Source organism: Amphiprion ocellaris, chromosome 12, assembly GCF_022539595.1.
Source record: "Amphiprion ocellaris isolate individual 3 ecotype Okinawa chromosome 12, ASM2253959v1, whole genome shotgun sequence".
NCBI classification, from domain to species: Eukaryota; Metazoa; Chordata; class Actinopteri; family Pomacentridae; genus Amphiprion; species Amphiprion ocellaris.
Genome location: NC_072777.1, coordinates 136248 through 147941, shown reverse-complemented (window position 1 = coordinate 147941; position 11694 = coordinate 136248). Strand labels below are relative to the sequence as shown.

Genomic DNA, 11694 nt, shown 5'->3' with positions numbered 1-11694 from the left:
CAGATGCAGCTGAATGGAAGATTTTCTTTAAACAAACGAGTTTCAGATTTAAGCTCTGATCCAACAACGCAACGTTTCATTCTATAGAACCTCAGCTGGGTTCTCCAAGAGCTTTACAATGTGTTTTATTCACATGTTCACACCAACAGCAACCTGATCGATCACCTCCATCTGGTGGTGTGTCACACTGGGGAGTCACCATAGTGGGTTAGAGATGAGAACAGCTGTTTTTAGACAGTTCAGAGCCTCAGATTTCTCTGCTGTCCCTGAATATAACCTGGATGTAAAGGAGAGGAAAGCAGCTCCACCCAGAACCAGCAGGAACCTGAAGATCTGATCCCAGATCACTCAGAGGAACGAACACTAAACTGGAAACTAAGGACTTTTAGTCTGCTGTAGAGGTACTTTTACTGCAGTAATGGAGGACTTTAGAGGTACTTTTACTGCAGCATTCTGAATACTTCCTCCTCTGGGTTTAGAGAACGGACCATCAAAGAAATAACTGATGCCGTTTATATTAGTTAAATCTGAATATAACTGCTTTAAATGAACTTTATTGATATTTTTGTTTATGTCGACAGTCTTTATAAATAACCGTTTTTAAATTAACTATCAATAATAGAATTGTTTTAAAACTTTATTAATTACAGGTGCGAGGGGGCGTGGCTGCTAAAATGACGTAATTCGTCCGTGCGGAGCCACGCGAAGCTCGCGGATGCGTCAAGCAAAACGGTAACAGCTGCTGCGTCACTCCTGCCCCGTCCAATAAGGGAGCTCCGTGTAAGAGCGGGTTCAGAGGTCGGTACAGAAGGGAAGATGGCGGCGGGGAGCTCCGGGAGGCGCTGAGCTAATTATCAGGCCGATCAGGGGCACTCAGAGGCGGCTGTACCACAGACTCTGACCGCGGGCCTCCAGGACGCTGCTCTCCGGGAACACGGACACTCATGGCGCTGCTGTACGGCCTGCTGTGGCGGCTGCTGCTGCTTCTGGTCCACGTCAACACGGCGTTGGTCTCCTGGCTCCGTGTCCGCCTGCGGAGCTGGAAGGGCCGGCTGTGGGAGCGGGCAGTGGCAGCTCTGCTGCTGCCGGTCGCCCTGGCGGGTTTCCCGGACCAGCACAAGAAGCTGAACCACAACCCCGATGCCACCGCGAACCCCGTGACGGGAAACCGCGGCGACGGTCGCCGAGCGCGGTGGCTGTCAGACGGCAAAGCTCTGGAGAAGCTGCCGGTGCACGTCGGCCTACTGGTGGCCGAAGAGGAGCCCAGTTACTCGGACATCGCGAACCTGGTGGTGTGGTGCATGGCGGTGGGCATCTCCTATGTCAGCGTCTACGATAATCACGGTAATCACGGTGTACCGGGCCGGTACCGGCAGGGACCGGGCTGTTCATAAACAGGACAGAATAAATCAGAGTTTAGAGGAAGTTCAGTTTAAATCAAAGCAGAAGTAGTTTCAGAGGTTTCCTCCTGGTTCCGTTCATTCGGTTTAATTCTTCAAATTCTGTTTTCTGGAACATTCTTTTTAACCTCATAGTGAAAAAAAATGAAATTCCCTCGGTTTGGAAATCAGCTTTTGTTCTTCCTTTATTAAAAGGAGGTGACCCAGCGGTTTTAACTAATTATAGACCAATATCTAATCTATCAGTGCTGGTCAAAATTCTCGAGGCTCTTGTGAGTGAGCAAGTCAAGATATTCTTATATTCCAAAGCCGTTTTATCAAAATATCAATCAGGCTTCAGAAAAAAACACAGCACCATCACACCTGCAATGAAAGTGATAAATGACATTATTGTTGCTCTTGACAAGAAACAGCACTGTGCATCACTTTTTATTGATCTGTCGAAAGCGTTTGACACTGTTGATCATGATATTTTAAAACTTAGACTTCTTCATTCGGGACTCTCGGAGCACGCAGTTGCTTGGTTTGCAAACTACCTCAGTAATAGGACTCTGCATTAAATATGACGGTCTGTGCTCTGAATATGTTAATGTCCACAAGGGGGTGCCACAGGGCTCTGTATTAGGTCCCCTTTTATTCATTATTTATATAAATGATCTGGGTATAAATGGGTCAGATGCTAATTTGCACTTTTATGCTGATGACACAGTTATTTACTGCTGTGGATCAACTCTTGTTCAGGCTGTTGAATCCCTGCAGAAAGCTTTTGTTGCTGTCCAGCACTCATTACTCCACCTGAAACTTGTTCTCAATGCAGACAAGACTAAGCTAATGTTGTTCTCGAACTCTAGGAAGTGTCCACGAATGATTCCTTCAGTGTCCACGCTAGAGGGAAATGAAATAGAGGTGGTTCAGGTGTATAAATACTTAGGTGTCTGGATTGATGACTCCCTCACTTTTAAGCCACGTGGAAAATCTTGTAAAGAAGCTGAAGCTAAAACTTGGTTTTTATTTTCGAAACAAGTTGTGTTTTTCTTTTAGTGTAAAAAAGCGGCTTGTCGCTGCAACATTTTTGTCTGTGTTGGATTATGGAGATCTTTTGTATATGAATACTTCTGCTCAAAGTCTTCGAATGGTTGACACTGTTTACCACGCCTCGTTGAGGTTTATTACGAACTGTAAAATGTCAACACATCACTGCGAGTTATACTCTCGGGTGGGATGGCCAGCGCTAGCCATCAGAAGGACCCATCATTGGTATATTTTCATATACAAGGCAATACTTGGACTTCTGCCTACGTACATTTGCTCCTTAACTGCACAGAAAAGTTGTGATCTTCACTCGCTCCACTCACAAGATCATCTGTTGCTTTCAGTTCCACATGTTCGTACTGAGCTGGGTAAAAAGGCTTTTGTTTATTCTGCACCTTTTGCCTGGAATAGGCTGCAGAAAGACTTCAAATTAACTGAGTTAGTCTCTTTGAGTGCCTTTAAATCAAAACTGCGAGTTCTTGAGGCCATTTCCATAGCTTGCACGTGTTTTTTATAACTTGCTTGTAAACTTGTTATTGTTTTTTTTTTTTTTTTATTTCTTTTTCGTATTTTAATCATGTCTTAACTGTGTAAATTCATAACTGTGTTTTGTGTTTGCTGCTGCCTATCTTGGCCAGGACTCTCTTGAAAAAGAGGTTTTTAATCTCAACGGGATCTCTCTTGGTTAAATAAAGGTTTAGTTTAGATTAGATCTCTGTGGTTCTGGTTTATTTAGATCTCTGTTGTTCTGGTTCATAGTGGATCTCTGTGGTTCTGGTTTATTTAGATCTCTATGGTTCTGGCTCATAGTGGATCTCTGTGGTTCTGGCTCATAGTGGATCTCTGTGGTTCTGGTTTATTTAGATCTCTGTGGTTCTGGTTCATAGCAGATCTCTAAGGTTCTGGTTTATGGTGGATTTCTTGGTTAAATTATGTTAAATCTGATTTATTCTTCATCAGCTGATAGTTTGGATGAAAACTGCAGGAGTTTAGATCTCACCCTGTCAGCTGTTCTTCTTCTTCTTCTTCTTCTTCTTATTATCTATTTATTAAACTGTTGTAGTTATTATTATTATTATTATTATTATTATTATTATTCTCCATTCATTCAACTGTTATTTGTCTTCTTAATGAATCAATCAGCTGCTTGGTCTCTAAAAAGTCAGAAAAGCTTCCAGTGGATCAGAGTTTCCTCCATCATCAGATCTCCAGTTTACCATCGGAGGAAAGCAGCATAAAATATTCACATCAAGTCAGAATTTAGATGTTTTTCTTCAAGAACTGCAGCTGTGGTTCCTCCAAGACTCAGAACATTCAGCAGATCTGGTTCTTCTGGGTTCTTAAGGTATCTTCAGGAAGAATAATTCTCGTCTGCTGGAGGAGATTTTACGGCAGCAGAACCTGTTGGGAGTCGACGGATCCAAATACAGTATCGAGTTCCTGAGCAACGGCAGTGACAAACACAACGGTAAGAACACAACACTAAGAACTAAGCACTAAGAACACAGCAGAGCAGTGTGGAGGTTCTGGAGATGTTTCCAGACATGTGTTCCAGAACCTCCAGCTGGTTCCTGAAGGAAGCAGTCAGATGGAGTTCTGGTCTGAACCGGTTCTCTGATGAAGCTGTGAGCAGGTTCTGCTGGTTTCTCCAGTTTGTTCATCAACGTTCAGACCAGTTCCACAACAATACCACAGTTCTTCTTTATATTCTCCATGATGTTCTTTAGTTGTTCTCTAATGCAGCAGCTTTGTTATCGTAGTTTTCTGGAGGTTCAGGATGTTTGATCAGGAACAGTGGAGGTGAAGCTGTGCTGCCGTTAGGGCTGCAGCTATCCATTACTTTAGTAATCGATTATTCTATAGATTATTCTGAAGTAGGGCTGCAACTAACGATTATTTTAATAATCGATTAGTCGGCCGATTATTTTTTCGATTAATCGATGAATCGGATAAAAAAACAACACATTTTTAATTTCTGCCGCTTTATTCTGAAAGAGAAGATTTGGACTGACAGAGCAAATAAGATCATTGAAGCGAAGCCTTCGTCTTCAACCATCGACAGAGGCCTCATGCCAGTGAGCATCATGTTGAGGATGCTGTCAGTCAGGACAGATGCTTGCTGTGGTTGACATGATGTCTTTCTCATCATGAAGCCTGTCATTGTTTGCTGTTCAAGAAATGAGAAAGATAGTATAGTTTGAGTATGTATTATAGCACAATTTACAACAACTCAGTAATTATCTTGTTTTATTTGCAGTATTAGGTTAAGGCAAGTAAGTAGTCCAAAGAGCAAAACACAAAGTATGCACGCACACACGCACACACGCACACACATATAGATAGATACATAGATAGACAGACAGACAGACAGACAGACAGACAGACAGACAGACAGACAGACAGACAGACAGACAGACAGACAGACAGACAGACAGACAGACAGACAGACAGACAGACAGACAGACAGACAGACAGATAGATAGATAGATAGGACAAGCACCATAAAAAATACTACATACTAAATAAGTTACTTTAACCCCGGTCTAAATGCAGTTCATCCTGCCTCACTCCAACACAGACCAGTGTCTTCACTCAGACTTTGTGAGAAAATTAAAACTTGAGGCTTAATCTTTAAATTATTATCACCATTGTGGGCAAGTTACGTTTATTTATAAAGCATATTCAAACCCTGCTTAAGCTGATTAAAGTGAAATAAAAAGTTTCACACGCGCACGTACACACACACACACACACACACACACACACACACACACACACACACACACACACACACACACACACACACGTGCCCTATCACTGTCATTAATCAGCTAACAAACACTAGCATCAGGAGAGCTACCAGAGAGACTAACGTTACGTTTCCTCACTGTAAAACGGAACAAACGTAGGATACTGTAGTGACTTACCTGCTGTTGAGCTGTCATCGGCGACTCCAACGTGTTTCCGTTTCAGGTGCTGCATCATTACCGTGGTGCTCCCGTACATCATATCACTTTTGTAAAGCTTGCATGCTACGCATGTTTGTTGTTTTGTGAAGCGTGAAATGCTGCCACACTTCTGAGGATTTCGGTCCGACTGTTTTCTCCGTGTCGGTCACGTTCGGTTGAAATTACTCTGAATTTACTTTCGCTTTGCCGCCACCTCGTTCTGTTCAACTCGCTCTAGAGGTGGAATTATTTTAAAAAACAAAAAACAAAAAAACTTTATTTCCGTCAGCCAGCATTGACAAAGCTCTGCAGGTGAAGTTGACGGCTCCGCGACATGGCGAGTGACGCACGAATCGCGCGACACAACGAATCGATAATGAAATTCGTTGCCAACGCTTTTAATAATCGATTATTATCGATTCGTTGTTGCAGCCCTATTCTGAAGGTTCATCGAGTAATCGGATTCTACACTAGGCGTAACTATCTTGAAACCCCCCCTACTTCCCATTGGCTAGTGATATTTGTTTGGTTGAGAGCAAAAGCTGCATTCCCCTCATGCCATTGGTAGATTGGTAATGTAGTCCTATCTTTTTCTCTTGAACCAAACGCCGGAATTCCGGCACGGTGCCTGGATACGTGTCCATTAGATGTGTTTTTCCTGCATGTAAACACGCCACATCTGAAAATCACACACGATGGTTGGTCACTAGTGGGACACTAGAGGTCGCATGACAGCGCTGTGCTTCAGCAGCCGCTATGTGGTCACATGACCGAGCTTTCAGCTTGACAGTCCTGCAGATGCGCCGGATAAACACAGTGGCTCGGCCGCAAACTTTCTCTTTTATTTTAAAAACACTTCAGGGAAAAGTATTTCTGAAAGCATATGAAGCGAGGAATAATCTGTGCAGCAGCTGAATCTGTCCTGATTTTAGTTCACAGACGGCTAGTTTAGACGACCATTTAGACCGCGGACTGGTTGGACACTCCTGCTGTGAACGATAGAAAATAGAAGCGTCCCGTCAAATTTAAGGACCCGGTTTGTATGGAATGAAGTCTGGGTCCGGCCTCAGATTCGCCATTACGTGACCTGGGGTCTACTAGCATGTAGTTCATTAAACGAAGCCACGATTCAGAGAATTTAGCCTCGAGGAATTTTAGTAATCGAATAACTCGAGGAATCGTTTCAGCCCTAGCTGCCGTTGATTCATTTTACTGTCAGAGGATGAAATATTCACCAGCTGCCTTCACAGGAAAAAAAATAGGGCTGGACCCAAATATTCAGTCTTTTTGTGGTATCAGAATATTAATTTAGAGATCCGAATACTGGGATCTGCCCCCACTGGATCACGCCGACCTACCAACTGTGGCGTCACGCTTGTCTTCGCCTGTGTTCGTAAGCAGAAGACAGAAAGGAGAAATCTATGTTAATGCTATGCTAATGCTGTCGGACTCCGACGGTGAACCCTGAGAAGCTCTGGAGCCCCTATCCCCGGTTAGGGCTACCCTAACCTGACTAACCCTAACCAAACTAAACTAACCTCACTAAACCCTAACCTAACTAACCCTAACCCTCGTTACGGTTAAACTAACTAAACTAACCCTAACGTAACTAACCCTTACCTAACTAAACTAACCTCACTAACCCTAACCTAACTAACCCCCACCTAACTAACCTAACTGACTCTAACCTAACTTATACTCAGCTAACTAAACTAACCTAACTAAACTAACCTAACTAGCTCTAACCTAACTAACCCTGACCCATCCCCGGCCGACGAACCAAACATCCGGAGCCCAGAAGTTGCTATTCGGACCATCCCCAGAAAAAACTAAAAACAACCTCAAACTGATGGATGGTTATCAGAATGTTCACCTGATAGTCGACCAGTAATCGATTGATTGTGGAAATCGCAGCAGAACCGACTGAACCACTCCTCACTGGTTTACATCAGGTTCTCATCCTAAAACATGCGAGTTTCAGCTTTTGTTTAAAGAAAAGAGGATGTTGACGTATCGAGTTGTCATGTTGTGCGTCTGTTGTTCGTCTGTTGTGCGTCTGATATGTGTCTGTTGCGTGTCTGTTGTGCATCTGTTGTGTGTGTTTTCAGTTGTGTCCTGCAGACCCACAGTGAAGGTTTTGTCTCCTGAAGATGGGAAGCAGAGCATCGTCCAGGCAGCTCAGCAGATCTGTCGCTCCGTGGAGAACAAAGAGAGGAGCTCCAAAGACATCAGCGTGTCCATGTTGGACGTCCTGCTGAGAGGTTAGACAACATGGCAACATCCAACAACACGGCAACACAATGCAACACGGCAACATCCACACAACACGGCAACACAACAGCAACATCAACACCGCAACATCAACACAACACGGCAACACGGCAACATCCACACAACACGGCAACATCAACACAACACGGCAACGTCAACACAGCAACGGCAACATAAGACAACACCGCAACATCCACACAGCAAAGGCAACATCCACACAACACGGCTACATCAACACAACACGGCAACACGACACGGCAACAGCAACACGGCAACACAGCAACATGACAACACAACACGACGACACGACAACACAACACGGCAACGCGACACGGCAACTTTAACACAACACGGCAACATCAACACAACACGACAACTTTAACACATAAAAGTTCTGCCAGCTTCCTGTTAGTTTTCTCTCTTCCTGATGAACTTCCTGTTAGTTTTCGCTCTTCCTGAGGAACTTCCTGTTAGTTTTCTCTCTTCCTGATGAACTTCCTGTTAGTTTTCTCTTTTCCTGATGAACTTCCTGTTAGTTTTTCTGTCTTCCTTATGAACTTCCTGTTTACAATCTTCTGTTTCTTCATCATCATGTGACATGTTAGCAGCATGTTAGCATCACTGCTAGCTAACACAGAACCATCAGCTATAATATCTTCAGAATGCTACAGATCAACACATCACTGAATGTCAGCGTCGGTTCTTCATTTCATCAGAGGTGGGACATGTTGGCGGGTTTTCTGGAGGGTGGAGATAAAGAAGTTCTGCTGTCCTTGGTTTCAGAATCAAAGAATATTCCAGATCCAGACCTAGTGCTGAAGTTTGGACCCGTGAACAGCACTCTGGGATTCCTGCCATGGCACATCCGCCTGACGGAGTTCATGTAAGAAACTAAATCTGTTATTAAAACATCCGCCTGGCGGAGTTCTTGTAAGAAACTAATTCTGTTCTTATTAGAACACAAGAAACACCTCCAAAAGACCTGAGTGTCCTTAGAGAGCCTGCTCCGTCCTTTTCTGTAGAGAACGTTGGTATTGTCCGACCAGTTTATGGTTCAGGTGAACATCCAGGTACTTAGATGTACCATCTCAGTGTCTCTGGATGTTCACATGTTTGGACCTGTGGAAGTCCACCACCAGTTCTGGTTCTGCTGGCATCGGTCCACAAAGTTCTGGTCATCTCCATCTGTGATGAGTCCTCAGAGAACTTCTGAGCTGGACATGAAGTCTGCTGAGACCATCTAAAGAGGAAGGATTGTTCCCTGTGGAGCTCTGGTTCTGCAGAGATGGACAGTCATGGAACCTCATCAGTCACAAACTGTGGAAACAGGAAGAACCTCCACATCTTCAGCTTGTAGGTACTTGGTGTTTGTATGGTGTGATCTGCTGTTCCATCAGGAAAATTAAATCTGTAGACCCAGAACCTTCCTCCTCCTGGTTCTGGTTCTCCAGGACTCAGCTGAGACCAGAACATCCAGAGAGTTTCAGGTTGAACTGCAGGCAGTGTTTCCTCAGAGAGACTGAGAGGAAAGTAAAATAAATGCAGCAGAAACAGAGGAGCAGGTAGTTGGAGATCCATCCAGCATGGTGGAACATCTTCTAGTTGTTGGAGGTCCATTCAGCATGGTGGAACATCTTTTAGTAGTTGGAGATCCATTCAGCATGGTGGAACATCTTCTAGTTGTTGGAGATCCATCCAGCATGGTGGAACATCTTCAGATGATGAGCAGAGTAGAGAGGAAACATGGAGATAGAAAAACATCTCCAGGATGAGGAGACCACATGAGTTCAGAGTTTAACACATGAACACCCAGAAACTGTTGGAAACTGAAGCTCCAAAATTCTAAACAAGTTCAAACCTGTGATCCACCACCAGAACCAAACCCCTGACCCTGGGGGGACGGAGCTTCTGGGTTGTCTCTTCTAGAAACGCTCCTGTCAGATCACTGTTTATGTTTGACTGTTTGTCCCTGATCTCTTTACTTCTTATTTTTAGAGCTGTACAGATGAAATGTTATTTATTATAGAGAAAATCTGGACTCTGAACAGCAGGGGGCGCCACTGAACTCTTTGTTTACAGTTTGAAGTTTGTTCTGACTCTCTCTGTCTGTCCTCAGCTCCCTGCCGTCCCACAGAGACGTCTCCTATGACAACGTGTTGGACGCTCTGCAGAGATACGCTTCCTGCCAGCAGAGACTTGGACAATGACAAGTCCTCAGAGTGGACGAGTCCTGAGACAGTTTAAGACTCCAGGAGACGCTGAGGTTCTGCCTGCAGCTCTCCGGTTCTAAAGTCACATTCCAGAGATGGACGGAGACACTAGAGGACTGTCTGACTACAAACCCGGTTCTGTCCTCGCTGTCCGTCACTCTGTCCAGCTGCTATTTCCTGCTGAAGATGCCGTCAGGCAGAAGAATGGAGGCTTTGTGTCCGTCCTGAAAACAGCTGGTCTCAGGCAGGAAGTGGAGGACAGACGGGTCACCATGTGTAAATATAAGTCATGTGTAAGTCATGTGTTCATGTTGGGTTGTTCAGGTTCTGTTGGACTGAGAGAATAAAGATCAGCGTCTGCCACTCTGAGAACTTCAATCCACTGTTTTTATCACTCAGACTTATTGATCGTTGATCAGAATCATTAGATCAATAACAGATCAATTAGTTGACAGTAACGGATGAGTCTGATGGAAGCTGATCAACAGGAATAACACGGTTCTGGTTCTGGCTGCAGGGATACAGGATCCGAACCAGGATCAGTCTGACCTTAGATATATCAACCTGCTGATCAATAATCAATAAAACTGTCAGTAATTAGCTGAGAAGTTGGAAACAAACCGTTCTCTGGTTTCTGGTAGAATCACATGTTAAACCAGAGTGCGTTAGATTAGGGTTAGGGGAGGGCTAACCTACCTTACCTTAATCTACCCTAACCCTAGAATGGTACCTCCACAGGTTCCTGAGCTGCATCCATCCATGAGGAAGGTTATTTTCATCAGTTTTACTGAAGCTCGTCTTTTACAGTCAAACTTTATTGCTTCCCTCAACCTCTTTTATGTGACGTAAATTCAGACTTTCTCATTTTCCATGAAGGACTTAAAGAGAAGTCTGAAGAACATAATTTACTCTGAACATCCTGCTCAGTCTGACCTTTAAACTTCATGAACTTGGAGCTCCAGATGAGCAGCAACAGGAGATAAATACATCAGCTCTATGGAAATATTTCATCATCAGAGGGTGATGTTTGGTAAAAACAGCTTTAGTTTGATCCTTTAAATCAGCAGCACAAAGTTCTGAATGGATCCAGAGATAAAAACGGTTTCTGATGAAACCATAAAGAACACAACAGAGTCTGAATATTTCACAGAAAACCAAACAGCCCATGGCTGGTTCTAAAAGGTTCTGCTGTTAGTTTCCTGTTCATAATGTTTCTGCTGGTTAGTTAAAGATTAAACAGCAGCAGAATGTTTCATTTGTTTCAGCTTCAAACTATGAACCTGCAGAGAAATGCACCAGATGTTCCACTGTAGAATAATCCACTAAACATCCAGAACGTTCCACTGTAGAATAATCCATTAACATCCAGACGTTCCACTGTAGAACTATCCATCAAACATCCAGATGTTCCACTGTAGACGAATCCATGAGACTCCACAGGTGAACAAACCAGTCTCACCTGTTCACTCTGCTGCTGTCTGTGTTCTCACCAGAGTTCTCCACGCTACATTTAGAACCTGCAGAACACAGAACGCTTCTCTGAGCTGCTCTGTTGTTCTTCTGTTCCTGTTTCAGGGTTAAAACGTTGAATCTCTGTGAGCTTCCAACGACCTGCTTCAGATCGCTGCTTTCAGGGTTCTTTGTTCTTGGCTGACGGAGAACCTGAATCTTAGTCATTTTATTAGGAACACCCAGCTGCTTCCTCAGAGGTTCAGGCTGTTGTTCTCCTGCTCTGATTCCACGCCTTCTGACTGAACTGTTCCTGGAACGTCATCCTGCTGGAACATGAGGAGGTAATGAAATGGTTCTCCGTCCTCAGCAGCACTCAGACTG

At 44.0% G+C, this 11694-nt stretch overlaps 1 protein-coding gene across 2 annotated transcripts; it reads left to right on the top strand.

Annotated features, from left to right (window-relative positions):
- Positions 1 to 95: 95 nt before the first annotated feature.
- Positions 96 to 10239, top strand: nus1 (NUS1 dehydrodolichyl diphosphate synthase subunit). 2 transcript variants are annotated; one of them, XM_023295331.3, is made up of 5 exons: positions 617 to 1344; positions 3778 to 3900; positions 7489 to 7641; positions 8435 to 8534; positions 9768 to 10239. In XM_023295331.3, exons 1-5 carry the CDS (start codon positions 945 to 947, stop codon positions 9856 to 9858), a joined length of 867 nt encoding a protein of 288 aa, XP_023151099.1. In that variant the 5' UTR covers positions 617 to 944; the 3' UTR covers positions 9859 to 10239. The 2 variants fall into 2 exon arrangements, with proteins under 2 accessions (XP_023151100.1, XP_023151099.1); XM_023295332.3 differs by lacking the exon at positions 8435 to 8534 and having other exon boundaries at positions 96 to 1344.
- Positions 10240 to 11694: the final 1455 nt, after the last annotated feature.